At 41.7% G+C, this 22860-nt stretch overlaps 1 protein-coding gene across 1 annotated transcript in view; it reads left to right on the top strand.

Annotated features, from left to right (window-relative positions):
* ACSS2 (acyl-CoA synthetase short chain family member 2) overlaps positions 1-22860 on the top strand; it is a 90288-nt gene that overhangs the window by 16134 nt on the left and 51294 nt on the right. The window contains exon 2 of the mRNA XM_049779453.1: positions 2431-2626. Coding sequence (XP_049635410.1) covers positions 2431-2626 — 196 coding nt within the window. The remainder of the gene's footprint in view (positions 1-2430; positions 2627-22860) is intronic.

The raw sequence follows: 22860 nt of genomic DNA, 5'->3' as shown, positions 1-22860 counted from the left end.
TGCGCGCGGGGGCTATTGCCCCCATGTGATTTTGAAAATATAGACTGGACAGAGATTACCAGTGACTTCAAGAAGTCAAGAAAGCCTAGGGTACCTTCAAGCTCCACCAAGGGCCCCAACTCACCAGCTTGCCCAGGGAAGCCCTGGAGATCTGGAGCAAGGTGGTAGAGGGGTGCTGGGGTTACCCAAGTCCCGCACCCCCACTAGGCCTGGTTAAGAAGGCCTTCCGCGTGGTGGGGGCCTGCCAAACCCCTTCCTGCTAGACTCCCCACTCCCAGGAAGGAGAGATCCTTCAAGAAGCTGGGAGGCCAGAAGTTCAGGGCCCCACCCAGACCCTCCCTAAGGAGCTGAATGGATAATGGGGGAAAGCCTAGGGTACCTTCAAGCTCCACCAAGGGGCCCAACTCACCGGCTTTCCCAGGCATGTGGCCCGGGGAAGCCTTGGAGATCTGGAGCAAGGCGGTAGAGGGGTGCTGGGGTTACCCAAGTCCCGAACCCCCACTTGGCCTGGTTAAGAAGGCCTCCGGCATGGCGGGGGGCCTGCCAAACCCCCTCCTGCTAGACTCCCGGCTCCCAGCCCCAGAGTCGAGTCTGTCTTATGTCAATAAACTGAGGTGAGGCCTTTTTAGTAATCAGGTCAAGGATTTTTTTCCATTTTCCCCATTTTTCTGGACCTATGCAAACAACGGCGATTGCTACTATCACACCTTTACTTTTTTTTACTTTTATCCTTTAAGGAAAAAAATACAACTTACTGAACTTAAAAACAGTTGTAGTAGAATGCCTGTCTCGAATACTGGCAGGGTATGGGAAGGGGGAAGGGAGTAATATTACACTGGTGAAGGGAGGTGTTCTGGTTATGACTGTAACCCAAATATGATCATGTTACTTAAAAAATATATTAAAAATAAAAAGAATGAATGAGGGAACTAGAAAACCTGTCTAGAAACAGGTGGGGGCATGGGATGGAGGGAGATTTGGGACATTGGTGGTGGGAATGTTGCACTGGAGATGGGGGGTGTTCTTTACATGACTGAAACCTAATCACAATCATATTTGTAATCAAGATGTTTAAATAAATAAAAATATTAAAAAAAAAAGAGGGGCCCGGAGAGATAGCACAGCAGTGGTGTTTGCCTTGCAAGCAGCCGACCCAGGACCAAAGGTGGTTGGTTCGAAACCTGGTGTCCCATATGGTCCCCCGTGCCTGCCAGGAGCTATTTCTGAGCAGATAGCCAGGAGTAACCCCTGAGCGCCGCCGGGTGTGGCCCAAAAACCAAAAAAGAAAAAAAAAAGAAATTATGGTGGGGCCGGAGAGATAGCATGGAGGTAAGGTGTTTGCCTTTCATGCAGAAGGTCATTGGTTCGAATCCTGACATCCCATATGGTCCCCTGAGCCTGCCAGGAGCAATTTCTGAGTGTGGAGCCAGGAGTAACCCCTGAGCGATGCTGGGTGTGACCCCAAAACCAAAAACAAACAAAAAATAAATTATGGTAAGGAATTGGAGAGAGTACAGCTGTTAAGGCTGGTACAGCATGGTCCCTCGAGCACTGTTAGCAACATTCCCAGAGCATAGGACTGGAAGTAAACTTGAAGCACCACCAGAATGCAGGTATGCAATCCCCCAAAAAGGTATACAATGGCGGGGGAAAGGTATGCAATGGAATACTACTCAACTATGAGAAAAAATGAAATCTTGCTGTTTTCTGTAATATTGGAAGGATGGATGGAATAAATGTTAAGTGAAGTAAGTCAGAAACAAAAAGACAAAGAAACAAATCAAGGAATTTGACAAAATCCCCAATGCAAATAACCCTTAGATACAGTCTGGTCTTAACAAAGAATGGGAGGGAAGGGACCTTAGGATAATGGTGGAGGAATCCTGGCACCCTAGTAGTAGGATTGGTGTAACAGTACTACTTTTTTTGTTTTGTTTTGGGGCCACACCTGGTGACACTCGGGTTACTCCTGGCTCTGTGCTCAGAAATTGCTCCTGGCTCGGGGGACCATATGGAATGCCAGGGATCAAATCCAGGTTCGTCCTGCGTCAGCCCCATGCAAGGCAAACACCCTACTGCTGCACTATTGCTCTGGCCCCAACTACAAGTATTTTTTTTTTTTTATAAAAGAGAAGCAGTGGCTAAACTTGGACATTTTGGTGAAGGTGAAGTTGCAGTAATTTTGTATATATAAAACCCATAGATTTTTTTTTCTTTGGAAATCATGTTGCCTAAATTGCAATTTAAACTTCTTTTTTCTTTTTTTTTTAAAAGAGTGTAGATGAGTAGAGGAAAGACCCAGGTCTTAAACCCAGGTTTTAGAGCACTGGGCAGGGGAGTTGTAATGTAAACCTATGTAGAGACTGATAAGACATATGGTATAAATGTCTGAGAAGCATAGTGATGTCTGGACTTTACCTTCTATTGCAGAGTTTTGGGGAGACATTGCTAAGGAATTTTATTGGAAGACCCCATGCTCTGGCCCATTCCTCCAGTACAACTTTGATGTAACTAAAGGGAAAATCTTCATTGAGTGGATGAAAGGAGCAACTACCAACATCTGCTACAATGTACTGGATCGGAATGTCCACGAGAAAAAACTTGGAGATAAAGTTGCCTTTTACTGGTAAAGACATCTTTCTTTACATTTTTGTTTGTTTGTTTGTTTTTGTCTTTCTTATAGTATAAATCACCTTGCACATTTATTCACTTTTATGTAGTCATTAATATTTCATAAAGTATTTTCAAAGTCATTAAATCATTTCAAAATACAATTTTTAAAGGAAAACTATGTCAATTTAGTTACATGACTTACTTACAATCATAAAGCCAATATGGGACAGAACAGACATTTAAAGTTTAGTGGCCTGATTTGAATCAAGATATTTTGATTTATAGAAGAAAGGTATATAGGACTGAGAAACTTTATTTTTCATTCTTGCTTTGGGAGGAAAATGAACATCAGGTTTGTTTATGGTTTTTTGTTTATTTGTTTGTTTTACCACCACTTCATTATCATTACCTTTTTTTATTGAGCTAGATATGGGACCCTATTGCTCCAATGTTTATTAAGTAGTAATTCATTTGAATCTCACAATAATCAAAAAGCACTGCTTTCTTTATTTCACATATACAAAAACTGAAAATCTGAAGTGTTAAATGCTTTTCTGAAATCTTGCAGTTAACTAGAAACTGCAGGCCTGAAATTCAAACCCATTCTAGAGCTTATACTCTTAATCAGTTACCTCTCTAACTCCTTATATTAGTTTCTCAATAGATATGCTTTCAGAATAGATATTCTTCACTTCATTTTATGTGTAAAGATAGCAGCCCAGGGGCGATATGGATGCAAGATGGGAATGGGGATTGAGGGAGGACAACTTTGGTGATGGGAATTCCCCTGACACATTGTTAATATGTACCTAAAATATTACTGTGAAAGATATGTAAGCCACTTTGGTCAAAATAAAAATTATATTAAAAAATAAAATGCAAATAAATAGACTATAAAAAAAGAAAGGAATTGTTTTACAATTAAATAATAGTTCAAGGTGGAACTAGAATTCAAACTCAAATCCTCTGACTTCTTGCTTGTAACATTACCCCCATACTGCTCCCTGGAGACACTTCCTAAAATGCAATTCTCCTAGAAATATAACTCAGTATTAGACTTGAACCCAAGAAGGACCTGGAAGGTGAAGAACTGGAATCTTGCTTCTGGCAATCCCCAGCAGCTGGGGATTGTGCTGTTTCTTTTTAAGTGAGCTTGTAGGAGCAGTTAGTCTTTTTGTTGTTTGTTTCTTTTTCTTTTTTTTTTTTGTTTGTTTTTTGGGCCACATCAGTGGGTGCTCAGGGGTTACTCCTGGTTCTGAACTCAGGAATCACTCCTGGCAGGCACAGGGGATAGTATGGGATGCCGGGGATCAAACCCAGGTCAGCTACATGTAAGGCAAGTGCCTTACCTGCTTTATGATCACTCCAGTCCCATGTTTGTTGTTTTAGGGCTACAGCTAGTGGTGTTCAGGGGTTATTCCTGACTCTAAGCTCAGGGATAACTCCTGGAAGGGGTGCATGGAACTATATGGGATGCATGGTATCACATTCTGGTTGGCTGCATGCAAGGCAAACGCTGTACCCTCTGTACTATCGCTTCAACCCCTCAGGATATTTTATGGAAGAATTTAATCCAGTAAAATTTTCTTTGTATGGGCCAGAGAGATAGTTGGGTACTTGCCTTGCTTGCAACTGATTGGGGTTTGATCTCTGGCACTCTTTATAGTCTCCGGAGTGATTCCTGTGTTCAGCATTGCTGGGTGTGGCCCCAAATTAAAAAGAAATTCTTTGTATAAATTGAACTTAATCCAGTTTTATCTCATTTGTGTCATGTAGTAAGAAGAGCCCTAACCAGAGGGACAGGGAATTTAGGTTCTCATTCCAAATTTGCTCATATGCTACAATCAAGGCTTTTAACTTTGAGTCAATTTCCTTTTTCATAAAATGTAGATAATAATTCCACCCTTTGCTCTGTCACTAGATTGTTATAAAAATCAAATAAGATGGGGCTTGGGCCTTGGCGCTAGAGGTAAGGTGCCTGCCTTGTCTGCGCTGCCTTGGATGGACCGCGGTTGGATCCCCCGGCGTCCCATATGGTCCCCCAAGCCAGGAGCGACTTCTGAGCGCATAGCCAGGAGTAACTCCTGAGTGTGACCGGGTGTGGCCCAAAAACAAACAAAACAAAACAAAACAAAACAAAAAAACAAAAAACCCCACAAAAATCAAATGAGATATTATAAAGCATTTATTTATATTTATTTGTAAAAACACTCTATAGATATGAGTGTTTTTTTTTTTTTTTTTTTTTTGTATTGTCATTGCCATTGGCATTAATGTGAGGGCTCTTTGCCATTGAAACCGTCAGTTATTCTGTTGATACATTCTTTAACTCCTGCCCTGGACGTCATACTTAAGTTCTTGTTGATACTTAGGCCTGTTTTCTAGGTTCCTCAGGGATGAGATAACCTTCAGAGTTCTGCAAAGAAGTTGCTTGTGTCTGAATATATTTCCTGGTTTGAAGTAATTCAGGTGAATCACAAAACACAGAAAACTCAGGTCAGAGTTGTAAGTGCTGCAGATTCTTGAGGTCCTATCTAATTCTGGTACCAGACATATGCAGATAGGTCCTAGAAAGTGTTACTTTACCCATTTGTAGAAGGGATATGGACAAAAGTAGTGTTTTCTGTATTGGGCCAGTGTCATGATTTTAAAAAACTGGTGTGCAGGAGTCCCAGATTTGATCTCTGGCACCATGGGGAGTTGCCCAAGCACAGCTGGGTGTAGCGCGCTCGCACACACGCACACACACACACACACACACACACACATACACACACACTAATTACTAGAGGAAACTTCATTATTCATGAAACAATTGAGTCTTAGAAACACTGCATAGTAAGCCTTTACAGGAATTGCAAATATATATTATTATTGTAGTAGCGCCAAGAAACATTCACATAATACAAAGTGGCTAACTTTGTTTAATGTTGAGTTTTCCAGTTTTATTTGATCGCCAAATAGGGAAAGATAGTGAAAGATATTAAGGGTAGCTTATATTAGTGAGGGCCAGCTTAAATGAAGGACAGGAGGGGATTTGGTTTATAGGGAGAGAATTTATAGGGAAAGAGTGGTTGAGGACTATTATTTTGGTCATATGCTAGTTGCTCAGTATTTTATTTATTCAATAAGAGAACCACAGCCTCAAAAGCATAAGAAATTTACTATCGTCTATTCTTTCCATAATAATGATAATTATCATTATTTCTTTTTTGGGGGGTGGGCCATACCCGGCGGTGCTCAGGGGTTACTCCTGGCTCTCTGCTCAGAAATAGCTCCTGGCAGGCACGGGGGACCATCCAGGACCCTAGGTCCTGGATCGGCTGCTTGCAAGGCAGATGCCGCTGTGCTATCTCTCCTGCCCCAATTATCATTATTTCTATATTAACTACCTTTCCTTTCATAAGTAAAGTCACTACTCTCTTTTCATAGGCTCTTTCCTTAGAATAGAAACTTTGATCTCAAAATTCCTATGTATTTCTGAGTATAAACTTGTTTATATTTAGAAATCATCAAATTTGGTTGGGTATGAGATAAAAACCAGATTTTGACAAGAGGAGTGTCTAGATGACATGGAATGCTAGCATCCTGGGGTATATTGTCCTAGCATTCATGTTTAGGGACAGTATTAATTATCTAGGTCCATTTCTAGGAATTCATCTCAGTGAATGGTGATAAAGGGACTATTTTTTTTTCTTCCCCTCATTCTTTTTCTTTAGTGGTTACACTAGTTTTTCTTCTGACCAAAATACATAAGTTAAGGGAAAACAATTGAAAAAGAAGTTGACATTAGGCTATTGTTTTTCTTTTTCTGAGTCTTTGTGGGAGTGGTAGGAAATAAACTCTGTAAAGTCCCTTTTTGTTCTGGTACTTCAGGATTATGATTATTTCTGAAGAGGAAGTGGTTTCTAGGAGTTCTTTTGCAACCTATAGTTACTTTATATTTACTCAAGATGATTGGGCTTCTGAAGAATAGTAGAAAGGAGAATTTCAGAAGATTTAGAAGGGAGTCTGGGGGCAGAGTTATTGCTGGCAAAATAAACATTGTCCTGAGTTTTATGATCCTTGATAAAGTAAAAAATCATTCTCTAAACTGGTAAAAATGATAAGGAACCTAGTGCTGTGAAATCCTGAGTCACTTTTTGGAAGTATATAGAAAGAATATGAATAGTAAAAGTAATGTTATATTTTATATTAACAAATATAATAATAAATAATAATAAATACAGAGAGATAATACAGCAGATAGGGTGCTTACATTGCACATGACCTACCCAGATTTGATGCCCAGCAATCCATATGGTTCCTGGAGCACTGCCAGGAGTAATTCCTGAGTGAAGAGCCAGGAGGAAACCCTGAGCACCACCAGAAGAGACACACAAAAACCAATAAATGGAGATTCTTGAGGCCTATTTCAATAACCTGTGTCATCTCAGCTACTGGGTTTATAGCTGAGCTGCTGATATGTCACTGTGTTCCTTAATATTGAATAAGGAAAATGACTCAGATAATGCCTTTTTCTGAGACTTCTTTCTCATCTGTAAACTATTAGGGGTACACAGGGTACTTGCTAAAGTTACTCTGGTGCTGACACTTAGAATTTCTGTCATAAATATAGGAAATTGTGGTGACAAGGCAGCTAAGAGTAGTTGTAGGGAGGGGAAGAACCTAATACTTGTGTGAATTATGTGTTCTTGCTTTACAGAAACTTCACGTTTGCAACAGTAAAGATAGGGGTAAGGAGTTAAGGATAGGCCATCCCCCTTCCCCTGGGATTATTTTGGTCAGACTTCCCAGCAACAGTTATTTCTCTAGATATCTTCCATTAGTTTGTAGCATGCTTTCCGTAAGCAAGGGATCAGATTCTTGGTTTTTGGTGGTGGTGGAATGGGTGTACTGGAGAGGGGAGGCTGCACCTGGCAGTGCTGGGGTTACTCTTGTCTTTGCTCTCAGGAATTACTATTGGAGGTTCTCAGGGGACCATATGGGATGCCGGGGATTGAACCCAGGTGAGCCACATGGAGGGCAAGCACCAAACCCACTGTACTATTGGGTCTGGATACTCTTTATCAGCTCATTCACTCCAAAGAATTTGGGCACTGATAATGATCCCTTCTATCTATATCTTCAGCTTCTGGCAATTTGAGACTCACAGTTCCAGTCCTTTGAGGTCATTTGGTTAACTGACTGTCAAAGCCCCTGTGTTTTTAGCCACTGTGTTTCTATTCCTAGTAATTGCCCCAAAATGACTTTCTGATTCAGGAACACTAGCAAACCCATAGTGTCCCCTCACTGTATCCTATTGTTGAAAAACTATGTTGCAAAGTACTTAAATATATTTCTCTGGGCTGGAGAGATAGTACAGCGGCGTTTGCCTTGCAAGCAGCCGATCCAGGACCAAAGGTGGTTGGTTCGAATCCCGGTGTCCCATATAGTCCCCTGTGCCTGCCAGGAGCTATTTCTGAGCAGACAGCCAGGAGTAACCCCTGAGCACCGCCGGGTGTGGCCCCCCCCCAAAAAAAAAACCCCAAATATATATTTCTTCATAAAACTTTTTTCCTTCCAACCCCTTCTTCTTACCTTGGTCTTAGTTCTGTGTTTTGAGGCCTCATAAAAGAATTGTATTCTTTTTCAATAAGACATCCCCTCAGATATTTGGGGCAATTATTATTTCCCTAATAGGCTGAATGTAGAATTATCGAAATTCCAATCTAAGGTGTGTGTGTGTGTGAGAGACAGAGCGATATTGAGTGAGAGAGAGAGGCTCAAGTGAAAGAGCCTGTGCTTAGCATATGCAAGGTCCTGTGTAAGATCCTAGGCACCTCATAGGTATAAAACTGCTGGATGTAACCCTTTTCTAAAATATGATATTCCAGAAATTTAAATCTAGCATATGGGCTGGAAAGATATAATTCAGAAGTTAAAGATACTTGCCTTGTATGCAGCAGCTTACTTTGGCATGGACCCTGAACCACATGGTCTCCTGAGCATAGAGCTGGGAGTAGCCTCCAGATCACTTGGTGTGCCTCTAACCCCCATCTTCAATCTAAAGATACCTTTAAGGCTGGAACAGTAGTGCAGTGGTAGGGCGTTTGCCTTGCATGTAACTGACCCAGGATGGACCTCAGTTCAATCCCTGGCATCCCATATGGTCCCTCAAGACAGGAGCAATTCTGAGTGCATAGCCAGGAGTAATCCCTGAATGTCACTGGGTGTGGCCCCAAAACCAGAAACCAAAAAAAAGGAAAGATACCTTGAACATTATGTAGTTAAAAATTTTCATTTTTTTTTAAAAGTTAGGATATTTTTAAAAAATAAACTCATATATAGAGATTTACATTAATCGGATCTGAACTGCTTGTTTTACTTATATAAATAATTTCTTTATTTAAACATCGTGATTTCAAATATAATTGTAGTTGGGTTTTAGTCATAACAAGAACATCCCACTTACCATGCAACCTTCCCATCACCAATGCCCCCCAACTCTTCCGTCCCCACCCCCCACCTGTATTCGAGACAGGCTTTCTACATTCCTCACTCACTGACATTGTTATGATATTTCTTTTTTTTTTTTTTTGGTTTTTGGTTTTTGGGCCACACCCGGCGTTGCTCAGGGGTTTACTCCTGGCTGTCTGCTCAGAAATAGCTCCTGGCAGGCACGGGGGACCATATGGGACACCGGGATTCGAACCAACCACCTTTGGTCCTGGATCGGCTGCTTGCAAGGCAAACGCCGCTGTGCTATCTCTCCGGGCCCTGTTATGATATTTCTCAGTGTAGTTATTTCTCTAACTGCACTCACCACTCTTTGTGGTGAGCTTCATATCTTGAGATGGTCCTTCTGGCCCTCATCTCTGGGAATTATTTCAATGTCTTTAATTTTTCTTAAAACCCATAGATGAGTGAGACTATTCTGTCTTTCTATTTCCCTCTTTCTAATTTCACTCAGCATAATAGATTCCATGTACATCCCTGTATAGGAGAATTTCATGACTTCATATCTCCTGACGACTGCATAATATTCCATTGTGTATATATACCACAGTTTCTTTAGCCATTCATCTGTTGAAGGGCATCTTGGTAGGGATATACCCTAGGAACACAAAAATCCAATCTAATCCAATACAAAAATCCCTTCCTCACACCTATATTCATTGCAACATTATTTACAATTTATTTTTGTGATGTAGCTTTTTTGTTTGATTTTGGGCCATACCTGGCAATGCTCAGGGGTTATTCCTGCATTCAGGTAGTGCATCTTTGTGGTGCTCAGGGGACAAAAGGGATGCCTGCAATCAAATCCAGTTGACCATATGCAAGGCAAATGCCGTACTTGCTGTATTAGCAGTCTGGCCTCAGCCAGGTAGATTTTATTGAACGAAACATTCTGAAAGAGAGAAAAAGATAAAAATATATGTTCAAGAGAGAGCACAGGCTTCTTCAGAGTGCAAAACGCAAACAAAGATATATAGAGACAAGCAAGTGAGATATGTGTTCGAGGGAGGGAGGGAGGAAGAAAGAAGGAAGGAAGGAAGGAGGAAGGAGAAAGAACAGAATAGGGACCAGAAGGAAGGAAGGAAGGAGAAAGAACAGAATAGGGACCAGAAGGAAGGAAGGAAGGAAGGAAGGAAGGAAGGAAGGAAGGAAGGAAGGAAGGAAGGAAGGAAGGAAGGAGAAAGAACAGAATAAGGACCAGAAGGAAGGAAGGAAGGAGAAAGAACAGAATAGGGACCGGAAGGAAGGAAGGAAGGAAGGAAGGAAGGAAGGAAGGAAGGAAGGAAGGAAGGAAGGAAAGAAGGAAGGAGAAAGAACAGCATAAGGACCAGAAGGAAGAAAGGAAGGAGAAAGAACAGAATAGAGACCGGAAGGAAGGAAGGAAGGAAGGAAGGAAGGAAGGAAGGAAGGAAGGAAGGAAGGAAGGAAGGAAGGAGAAAGAACAGAATAAGGACCAGAAGGAAGGAAGGAAGGAGAAAGAATAGAATAGAGACCGGAAGGAAGGAAGGAAGGAAGGAGAAAGAACAGAATAAGGACCAGAAGGAAGGAAGGAGAAAGAACAGAATAGGGACCAGAAGGAAGGAAGGAAGGAGAAAGAACAGAATAGGGACCAGAAGGAAGGAAGGAAGGAGAAAGAACAGAATAGGGACCGGAAGGAAGGAAGGAAGGAAGGAAAGAAAGAAGGAAGGAGAAAGAACAGCATAAGGACCAGAAGGAAGGAAGGAAGGAGAAAGAACAGAATAGAGACCGGAAGGAAGGAAGGAAGGAGAAAGAACAGAATAAGGACCAGAAGGAAGGAAGGAAGGAAGGAAGGAAGAAAGAAGGAAGGAAGGAAGGAGAAAGAACAGAATAGGGACCAGAAGGAAGGAAGGAGAAAGAATAGGGACCGAAAGGAAGGAAGGAAGGAAGGAAGGAAGGAAGGAAGGAAGGAAGGAAGGAAGGAAGGAGAAAGAACAGAATAGGGACCAGAAGGAAGGAAGGAAGGAAGGAAGGAAGGAAAGAGAAAGAATAGAATAGGGACAGGAAGGAAGGAAGGAAGGAAGGAAGGAAGGAAGGAAGGAAGGAAGGAAGGAAGGAAGGAAGGAAGGAAGGAAGGAGAAAAAATAGAATAGGGACTGGAGAGATGGTTCATAGAAAAGGACACTTGCCTTACACATGGCTGACCTGGATTTGATCCTGGCATACCATAAATTCCCTTAAGCCCTGCCAGGAGTGATCCCTGACCACCACAGAGCCAGGAGTAAAGCCTGAACACTACCAGGTGTTGCCTAAAAACTAACAAAAATATTCCAAGAGGGCCAGGAGATGTCTCAGTGGCTGAAGTCGACCTTGCAAGCATGAGACTGTGCATCCAATACTCGGTGTTACCATATCCATAAACACAATTCTGCAGCTCTACTATTTGTTTCTCATAGCTCTACTTTCTTTGATTACTGATACCATGAGTAATTTCCATCCACACTACTGCCAGTTATATGTAAGCACTATAATTAAAGGGTACAACTCCTGCCTAGCACCACAACTAAAAAAGACATATGAGCACTGTGGCTAGGAGTTATAACCCTTGAGAACATTGCTTGAATACTACAGTGACCCCCTGAGACTACCACAATGTAAAGGATTATGATCCCTGGTGAGCACTGGGCTGAGTGTACAAGCACTGCAAACCTGATGTGAGTCTCCATAGCTAAAAGTGCATGAGTATCATAGCTGAGCATGTATATGATCCTGGTCATCTCAACCATAGTATTAATAGAGGGAAGAGAAAGCTAGGACACAGGGGGAGATGAAAAAGAGCAAAAAAAATCTCAAATTTTTTCTTTAAGCAGCTGGAAAATGAACTTCTATTTATTGAGCAAAAAAAACAGGAGAATCCTTGGTTAAGGATTTGGATCTTTTGTTTACACAGAAAGATGTAAAAAAAATTGAGCTGTGAGAAGTGCTAAAAAAACCCACAGTTTCAGGAGAGGTATGATCAGTTACATTTTGAAAAAATAATTACTCTCTTGATTATCTATATAATAAAATAAAAAGTGTAACCTGGGAGCAGAGAGCTAGTTCAACAAGCTAGAGTGTATTTGTGTATAGGAGGCATAGCACTGCGAGATTCCAAATGGGTCCCTGGCACTGCAAGATTGCAAAGGCTTATCAGGAATAACCTCTGAGCTGAGCCAGGAATAGCTAGCTCCCTGAGCACTGCCAGATGTGGCTTTCTCTAAAACAAAATGAAACAAAACCAAATAAACTAAAGAAGTGTAACTGATAGTCTGCAGGCAGTAGTCCTAATCATTGCTTTGTAAACTTCACCAAGTGATAATGCTCTGAGCTTTGGTTTCCTGATCTTTTAAACGGAAGTAACAGATTTTGTACTACTAATCTCAAAAGATTGTTATGATAATTGCTAAATGAAAGATGAGAAAGAAACACATCAAAGACATTATTATGAAGAAACAAATCAAAGACATTATTATGACGTGGTTCTAATAGTCACACAAATTACATATGACAATGGCATTTTTAGACAGAATTATTCAAGACTGATAGCCACATAGAATGTTTTTATCCTTTCCATAATACCTTTCTTTCAACAAATACTAAGCTATTATTATTTTTATTCCTTTGGTGATTTCTGACTCTCATATTTTAATTTTCTTGTTTTTGATTTCTCTTTTTGAGAATTGGCCTTAGGTGGTAGATGGTTCAGTTGCTCTAATGAAAGGTTTTTAAGTTTATTTAGTAAGAATATGCAATTTTATTAACTTCCTTTTGTGTTTTTTGGATATGCAGTAGGCACTGATGTCAAGTCACTACTTGGTAAATACTGACCATTTTAATTCCTCCATTACTGGGATTTCACAGTTTTGGCTTGGTTTGTCTGGTTTTGAGGTCTCACTCATTGGTGCTTGGGAGCTACTCCTGATTTTGTGCTTGTGGGTTAGTCTTATTAGTCCTGTTTTTTATGACCTTACCTTCAATACCTTTGGGCTACTTTGGGACTGGTGAGAGAACAACTTCCTTAGAACTTCCCCAGAAACTCTTTGCCAGGGGTACCCTTATATCTATTTGCTTCACAAAGATATTTTTTCAAATAAAGTTTTGAATCTTCTTAAATTATAGGAAGCTTGCAAGGTCATCTCCCTGTAGGTTGCTAACACTACATTTAGGTGCAGACTGGCAAATATTGCCAACATTGCTTCTTGGTTTGATGGTGGATTTGCTACACATGCAACACTGGGGAGACACTTCAAAAAACACCTCCTCTCTGGGGCCGGAGAGATAGCATGGATGTAAGGTGTTCGCCTTGCATGCAGAAGGATGGTGGTTTGAATCCTGGCATCCCATATAGTCCCCTGAGCCTGCCAGGAGCAATTTCTGAGTGTAGAGCCAGGAGTAACCCCTGAGCACTGCCAGGTGTGACCCCAAAACCAAAAATAAATAAATAATAAATTAAAAATAAAAAAATTAAAAAATTAAAAAACACCTCCTCTTGAGTGAACCTGATGAAGCTTAATATGGGTTTTGAAACAAGCATGAAATCTGGTGAGTCAGATTGATTGACTCTAGCTAGCTTAGATCCTACCATTTTCCTGGTTATATATTTTCCTGCTGATATACATCATTCTTTGAAAGCAGCATGTAGCTGCAATAAGTCTTTTGCATCCAGGTACTCGATTCTGGCTTGATGAAGCAGGATTGCATCCTGGACCTGAAGATTGAGGATTTTTGGAGACATCTTCAAGCTTGGCTTCTTGCCTTGGTCTAGTCTATCCACCACTGATGTGCCAGTGCTATTCTACAGTCTATAAGAAAGTAATGATTACTACTTGTCAGAATCACCTGAAGAGCTTATTAAAAAGTTGTTGTCTGAAAAAAAAAAGTAATGATTATCTATCTCTATTGTCATATTACTAGAAACAAATGTAGAGATTTTTGCTCTGCTCTCCATATCAGACCTGATAAAGAAGTGTGTTTTGGTCCATGGTGCGACCTAAACTAGAAATAATGAAGAGGAGGATTGATCCCACTGTTCCCTCTGGTCTGGCAGGTTGTCTAATTTTCTAGTTAGATAGTACTATCAACTTTTAGTTTTGGCTTTTTGGGGTCACACCCGGCAGCGCTCAGGGGTTCCTCCTGGTTCTACACTCAGAAATTGCCCCTGGCAGGCACGGGGAACCATATGGGATGCTGGGATTTTAACCACCATCCCTCTGCAAGAAAGGCAAACACCTTACCTCCATGCTATCTCTCCGGCCCAACTTATTTTTTTTAAGTAAGAGAAATACAGGTTGCAAGTACAATACAAATAATGTATTTTTTTTCTTCCTCAACTCTTTATATACCTGCTACTTTAGTGTGTATTTCCAACAAATAGGATGTTCTTTATAATCACAGAGTTAACCAGAAAATCAATCAGAAACACCATTTAATTTCCTATTCCTTAGACTCAACTGAAGTTTTGTTAATTGTTTGAATAATGCTCTATTCAGAATCACACATGGCAGGGACCAGAGAGATAGCACAGCAGTAGGGCGTTTGCCTTATATACAGTTAACCCAGGACTGAAGGTGGTTCAAATCCCGATATCCCATAAGGTCCCCCTTGCCTGCCAGGAGTGATTTCTGAATGCAGCGCCAGGAGTAACCCCTGAGTGTCTCCGAGTGTGACCCAAAAACAAAAAACCAAAAAAAAAAAAAAAATCACAGATGGCATATAGTTGCCATATTTTTTCAATCTATTTCAACCTAGAGAAGTATTCCAGTCTCTATTTGACTATTATTGCCTTGAATTTCAAGCCTTTTAATCTTTTTTTTTTTTTTTTTTTTTTTAGCAATTATTTCTTTTCTTTTTTTTTTTTTTTTTGGTTTTTGGGCCACACCCGGTAACACTCAGGGGTTACTCCTGGCTATGTGCTCAGAAGTTGCTCCTGGCTTGGGGGACCATATGGGACACCGGGGGATCGAACCGCGGTCCGTCCAAGGCTAGCGCAGGCAAGGCAGGCACCTTACCTTTAGCACCACCGCCCGGCCCCCTAATTATTTCTTTTTTAATATAATATCTTTATTTAAGTACTGTGATTACAAACATGATTGTAGTTGGGTTTCAGTCATTAAAAGAACACCCCTCCTTCCCCATCCCCTGCCTGTATTATCTTACTCATTGACATTGTCAAGGTAGTTGTTAGTGTAATTATTTCTCTAACTGCCTCACCACTCTTTGTGGTGAGCTTCATATCATGAGCTGGTCCTCTGGCCCTCATCTCTATTGTCTCTGGGCATTATTGCAAGAATGTATTTTATTTTTCTTAAAACCCATAGGTGAGTGAGACTATTCTGTGTCTATCTCTCTCCCTCTGATTTATTTCACTCAGCATAATAGATTCTATATATATCCATGTATAGGAAAATTTCATAACTTCATCTCTCCTGACAGTTGCATAATATTCTGTTGTGTATGTGTACCACAGTTTCTTTAGCCATTCATCTGTTGAAGGGCATCTTGGTTGTTTTCAGATTCTGGCTATTTTAAATTGCAATAAAATGTAGCATACAGGGCTGGAGCGATAGCACAGCGGGTAGGGCTTGCAAGCAGCTGACCTGGGTTCAGTCCCCGGCATCCCATATGGTTCCCCAACTCTGTCAGGAGTGATTTCTGAACAAAGATCCAGGAGTAACCTCTGGGCCTCTCTGGTTGTGGCCCCCCAAACAAAACAAAACAAAAACGTAGCTTAACATGTATACTGAATTGGTTGCTATTTTCAATTTATGCTAATTTGAGATTTAAAAAATTAAAGCATTTTGGCAGAAACTCCTAAAAATTATCATTAAAATTTTTATGAAACATTTTGAAACAAAATACTAATTTTTATCACTATCACTCAACTGAAAATAAAATTATTTTTCTGAAAATAAATTCTAATTGTATAAGAATAGGTAGGATACTAGAGAGAGAGAGAGTAATTGAGTAAGACATTTGCCTTACATGTGGCTGTGCTGGCCAACAGCCTATTCCAAATTCTGGTCACCACATTTTGTCCCCCAAGAATCAGAGATCACTCTTGAACACAGAGCCAGGAGTAGCCCAACATGGAAGGGTGTGACCCAAACCTCCCACCCTTGTAGAATAGGTAGGATGGGATAGAGCGTTTGACTCAAAATCTGTTTTCCATGTGGGAGGCTTCAGTTAACTCAATTCCTAAAACTGATGCAGAGAAATGAAATGGATCCCAGAAGGTTTCCAGTTGGTTTGCAAATTATGTTACAGATCACCCGACTGTTGGCTGTCTCAGCAAGAGATGTAGTTGACTTAGTGAAATGGGAGCAAGGGAAGTAGCTCAAGAGAAGACTGCTGTCACCTTCCTGCTTTGGTTCTCGGTGTAATGCCAGGGAGCGTTTGAATCAAAAGTCTCCTGTGAACATCTACATGGCATAGACACTAGGGTCCCTCCAGCCCCACAAAGTGCCGTTGTCAAGCTATAGAGTTCATTTGCTCTAACGGGTGTGAGAACAGCTCCCTGTCACCCAAGTTCTTAGGGACTTGTTAATTCAGGCTGGAGTAAGAGATTACTCTTTGCAGATAAAAGAAAGTCAGTCCTAAACTCTACATATATTATTCAGATTGTTGTTTTCCCACACAGAAAAGAATTTCAGGTGGAGACAAATAGTGATGTGAGGTAGCTTTATTTAGAAAAATATAAGGGGGCCGGAGAGATAGCATGGAGGTAGGGCATTTGCCTTCATGCAGAAGGACGGTGGTTCGAATCCCGGCATCCCATATAATCCCTGAGCCTGCCAGGAGCGATTTCTAAGCTTAGAGCCAGGAGGAACCTCTGAGTGCTGCCGGGTGTGACCCAAAAACCAACACACACACACACACACACACACACACACACACACACACACACACACACACACACATAAAAGGGGGTAGTAAGTGAAAGGGAGAGGGAGGAAAATAGTGTTCAAGAAAGAACACAGGCTTCTCTAGAGGGTGAGAAACAGTATTAGACATCTCAGGTTGATGTGTGGGAATGTGCCATAAAGTATAAGGAAAATTTTAATTACCTCAGATTAAGGAGTGGGTGACCCCAAGGTGGAAAATACATGCCACTTGTCTTTATAAAGTTCAGTACTTGTATCTCAAAGGGATTTGATTTTTATGCCTTTGCTTGCTTTAAGACTATTGATTAGAGAACTTCACTGAAGAGAAAAAAGTTATTTGTTATTTTTGTTCCTTTTTGGGCTACACAGGTGGTGCTCAGGACTTCTGGCTCTGTGTTCAGGGACCACTCCTGGTGGGCTATGAGTGACCATATGCAGTGCCAGGAATTGAACTCAGCTACCATCTATGCTCCAGCCCCAGAATGAAAAAATTTTGCCAGCTTACTCCATCCTATCTACCTTCTGTAACAGAACCACTTGTTCCCTCAGCAAGGCTGGAATTGACCTGACTAGGAGTAGTCTCTAATCACTACTTGTGTGTGGTCTTTTATATAAAATAAGTTATGCTTTATGAAAAACATCACTGATAGATGACAGTGGTATTTAGGATTTGGACATAGACAGTTACATCGATTGGCCTGTAATGGTTCTGCATGACGGGAGTTTTTCACACCAGTCAGTTCAGAAGTAACATCCCAAGAATTTGAGTGATAAGCACATGCAAGTCAAGGGATTATTAGTTTTTAGTTCTGTGTACATGATTAGACCAGGGTTTCACTTGTATCAGATCAAGGACCAAAAGACTAGGCTAGCTGATGTAACATTAGGGCTGAAGAGGGGAGAGTCTTGAGGATTTTTCTATTGGGGAGTCTTGGTGCATGTACAAAACAGTGAGTAGGATTAGAGGAAAAGTAATCAGTAAGTGGTTAACCAAGGAAAGACTAACCAGTAATTAATCAAGAAGGGAGGTCTGTAGTTCCTTTGCATGAGCAGGGAAGGAGTGCTGTGATTTTCCTTTTGGAGAAGCTGGCAGTCCTACCACAAATCCAGAGTTCTTTCCCAACATATACTACCTATTATAGTATCTATATTATACTACCTATTATAGTATCCCTGCTCAGGGGCTGGGAGAGCTTTGGCTGAAGCTGTAGGTGGTTCTTAAAGAACAGTATAGCTAAGGTTTATCAGTTAAGGTAGAGCCAGATCCTGGAGGAACCAAGGTTACGGGTTACAAACATATGAACTTTCTGTCTTAGGGAGCTTAGATTTGGTGACAGTGCTCAGGAGCTTCTTCTGGCTCTGTGATCTGAGGAGAGATCCCTGGGTGCAGAGCCAGGAATAACCTTGAGCACTACCAGTTGTGGCCCAAAAAACTAGCTAACTAACTATCTATCTAACTAACTAACTAATTAGCTAACTAACTAACTAACTAACTAACTAACTAACTAACTAACTAACTATGATAGCCCATTTACCTGAATGCTAAGTAGCTGGAGGACCAGAGGAAGAAATATCCTTGAAAGTAGTTTTATACAGTCTTCATCAAAGGCATTAATTTCATTTTTATTTGCTTTTTGTTTGTTTGTTCTTTAGATTTTTAGTTTTTTTTTTTTATGGTATTTTGGGGCCACACCTTGGGGCTACTCCTATCTCTGTGCTCAGAGGTATCTCCTGGCAGTGCTTTGGGAACCGTAAATAGTGTCAGGTATTAAACAGATTGACTGCACACAAGCAAGCATCTTATGCCTGTACTTTTTCTTCAGCACTGAATTCTTGTTTGAGCTACATAAAAAACATGTGATAGAAACATTTCACATTATGTTTCATTTTAGTTTATTCTTTTTCTTTTTAGTGCCCAAGATAAAATCCAGGTCTCATGTACTTTAACTCTGAGCCACATCCACATCCCTGACCTCCAGCATGTCAGATTTTATTTACTTTCTTTTTTTTTTTGGTTTTTGGGCCACACCCAGTGACGCTCAGGGGTTACTCCTGGCTATACGCTCAGAAGTCGCTCCTGGCTTGGGGGACCATATGGGAACGCTGGGGGATTGAACCGAGGTCTGTCCTAGGCTAGGGCTGGCAAGGCAGACACCTTACCTCTAGCGCCACCGCGCCGGCCCCATACTTTCATTGCGTAGTACAGTTAAATTTGTGCTATTCATTCTACTCATTAAATGTAAGTAAAACCTTTTCTCTGATACTCATTTTTTGGGACTCAGTTTCTGCCTCTGAAAAGGGAGAATTGAGAACAAAGGAATCTAAAATAATAAATAAATTAGGGATTGTACAGTCTACTAACTGCTTCCTTTCTCCTCCTCATTTCCTTTCTCTCATCTGATGCTTTATAGGGAAGGATGTGTCTTGGGGTGCTTTCCTTTGGATCTCTTTTGGCTGGTACTCTTCGGGCATGCAGGATTTGGTTGTATGCTCTGGGAGTTTCTTGGTAATGATGTCATTGACTGTTGATTCTTCATGTGGATTATCTTCCTGGTTCTCTGGGACTCTAATGATTTTTATATTGTTTCTGTTGAGTTTATCAAAGACTTCTATTTTCTTTTTTTTGGTTTTTGGGCCACACCTGGCGGTACTCAGGGATTACTCCTGGCTGTCTGCTCAGAAATAGCTCCTGGCAGGCACGGGTGACCATATGGGACACTGGGATTTGAACCAACCACCTTTGGTCCTGAATCGGCTGCTTGCAAGGCAAATGCCGCTGTGCTATCTCTCCAGGCCCAAAGACTTCTATTTTCATATGTTCTCATTCTTTTTTTTTTTTTTTAGGGCCACACCCGGTGACACTCAGGGGTTACTCCTGGCTATGCGCTCAGAAGTCGCTCCTGGCTTGGGGGACCATATGGGATGCCGGGGGGATCAAACCACAGTCTGTCCTAGGCTAGCGCAGGCAAGGCAGGCACCTTACCTCTAGCGCCACCGCCTGGCCCCATATGTTCTCATTCTTTGAGAATTTTTTCCATTGCCTGATCATTTGTTTTAAGGTTCTTTTCCTCTCTCTTTGTTGCATGAAGTTGTAATGCATCTCATCTTCTAGTTCACCGATTCTCTCCTCAGCTGTGGTTACTCTTGGAGAAGCTTTACAGTGAGGTTTTTATTTTGCCTACCAAGTTTTTCAGTCCTGTTATTTTAGTTTGATGTTTTCCTATTTCTACTTTCATATCCTCTTGATTCTTATTTGTGGATCATTTTGTTCTTTCCCATTCTTCCTTTGAGGTCTGTGGACATCCTCCATATTTCTTCTCTAAAGCCCTTATCTGAAAGACTAAATAGGTAGTTGGTACTTTTTGGATTGTCATGGTTGCGTACGGTACTTTTTTTTTTTTTTTTGGGTCACACTCGGCAGCGCTCAGGAGTTACTCATGGCTCTACGCTCAGGAATTGCTCCTGGCAGTCTCGGGGGATTATATGGGGTGCCAGGATTCGAACCACCGACCTTCTGCAGGCAAGACAAACGCTCCATGCTATCTCCCTGGCCCCTGGTGTGGTATTTTCTAAGTGCCATCCTGGGGTCCATTAACTAGGAGAAGTACGTGGCCGCTCTGCTCTGCTTTGTGGCTGTGCTCCCAAGGCTCTGTTTAGGTGGAGGGTGTTGCTTACCTCGAGACTTCCCAGGGCACTGCCACACAGCCTCCCTTTTCTGACTCAATTCTTGGGTGTGAGGGTTCAGGATCTTGTTTCCTAATACAGATTCCTGGGCTCCTCTTAGCCTGTTGAATCCGCATCTCCCATGCTAAGATCTCCAACTTAAACTACTGGGTATGACTCATATACAATTTGTTTTGGATTTATACCTGGTAATACTCAGGTCATACTCCTGGCACTACACTCATTTATCACTACTGGCTGTGCTCAGGAGAAGACCATAGGAGATGCTGGGGATTGCTGGGTAGGTTGTGCAAGGTAAGTGTTATCTACTGTACTGCTCCAACCCCCTGATATACTGTTGTAAAACCATATATCTAGGGGCCAGAGCAGGGGCACTAGAGGTAAGGCATCTGCCTTGCGTGCACTAGTCTAGGACGAATTGCGGTTTGATTCCCCAGCGTCCCATATGCCCCCCACCCCCCAAGCCAGGGGTGAATTTTTTTTTTTTGGTTTTTGGTTTTTGGGTCACACCCGGTAGTGCTCAGGCGTTACTCCTGGCTCTACACTCAGAAATCCCTCCTGGCAGATGCGGGGGACCATATGGGATACCAGGATTTGAACCAATGTCCTTCTGCATGCAAGGCAAACGCCTTACCTCCATGCTATCTCTCTGGCCCCATCAGGGGCGATTTCTTTTTTTTTTTTTTTTTTTTTTTGGTTTTTGGTTTTTGGGCCACACCGGCATTGCTCAGGGGTTACTCCTGGCTCTCTGCTCAGAAATAGCTCCTGGCAGGCACGGGGGACCCTATGGGACACCGGGATTCGAACCAACCACCTTTGGTCCTGGATCGGCTGCTTGCAAGGCAAATGCCGCTGTGCTATCTCTCCGGGCCCATCAGGGGCGATTTCTGAGTGCATAGCCTGATGCATAGCATCACTGGGTGTGGCCTAAAAACCAAACCAACCAAACAAAAAAAACCTGTATATCAATTTAGTGATTTGGTTTCCTTCCCTTCTCTTTATTACTATTGTTGAAATATCTTAGGGTGCCAAAATCAAACTTACAACTTCATGTGTGCAAGGGCTTCTCTGAGCCAGTTTCTAAGCTGCCTAAAACAAGTTTTTTTTTTTTTTTTTTTTGTGATCATGCTGGTAGTTTTCAGGGGCTATTCATGGCTCTGTAGTTAGTACTTGGGAGTCACTCCATGCAATACTCAGAGATTTAACCTGAGCTTCTATATGCAAAACCTTCACTTGAGGTCACGATCAGTGGTGCTAAATATAGCAGGCCCATTTGAAATTTAGATTGTTGGGGCCGGGCGGTGGCGCTGGAGGTAAGGTAAGCCTTACCTGCGCTAGCCTAGGAGACGGACCGCGGTTCGATCCCCCGGCGTCCCATATGGTCCCCCAAGCCAGGAGCGACTTCTGAGCGCATAGCCAGGAGTAACCCCTGAGCGTCACCGGGTGTGGCCCAAAAACCAAAAAAAAAAAAAAAAAAAAAAAAGAAATTTAGATTGTTAGAGATTGGGTCTCTTGATTTCATTGTTTGGATATTTAGTTCTTTTTTTTTTTTCTCTTCAGTAATGCACCTGAGACCACTTGGCCCCTTAACCCCATCTTTTTATATTTGTGTTTTTCCTCCTCCATTTAGTTCCTTTCCTCCATCTCACTATACTCTAAGGCCAGTACTCTAGTTTCTTATCATTTTTTTTCTGGCAGTGTGCAGTGTACAATAAGCAGTGCCAGGTATTGAGCCAAGGCAGCCACAATCAAGGCAAGAGTCTTAATCCCTTTCTTTCTAATTTACAGTTTTTTTTTTGTTTTTTTTTTTTGTTTGTTTGTTTTTTGGGCCACACCCGTTGACGCTCAGGGGTTACTCCTGGCTATGCACTCAGAAGTTGCTCCTGGCTTGGGGGACCATATGGGACACCGGGGGATCGAACCGCGGTCCGTCCAAGGCTAGCGCAGGCAAGGCAGGCACCTTACCTCTTGCGCCACTGCCCGGCCCCTAATTTACAGTTTTGAAGTATCTTTTTCTTTTGGTACTGTGGAATTTTCTTACCCTCATTATAAGTAAGAAATATGTTGTTTTTGTTTTTAATAAAGCAGGTAAAAGATATTTGTACCAGAGAATATGGGAAGGGAGAATTCAAACCAATGTTAGTTATGATTTTTATAAGATGGGCTGGAGTGATGGCTCTGTGGGTGG

The sequence above is a fragment of the Suncus etruscus genome, chromosome 9 (assembly GCF_024139225.1).
Source record: "Suncus etruscus isolate mSunEtr1 chromosome 9, mSunEtr1.pri.cur, whole genome shotgun sequence".
NCBI classification, from domain to species: Eukaryota; Metazoa; Chordata; class Mammalia; order Eulipotyphla; family Soricidae; genus Suncus; species Suncus etruscus.
The sequence above is the reverse complement of the archived record's forward strand: the minus strand, read 5'-3'. Positions and strand labels throughout refer to the sequence as shown.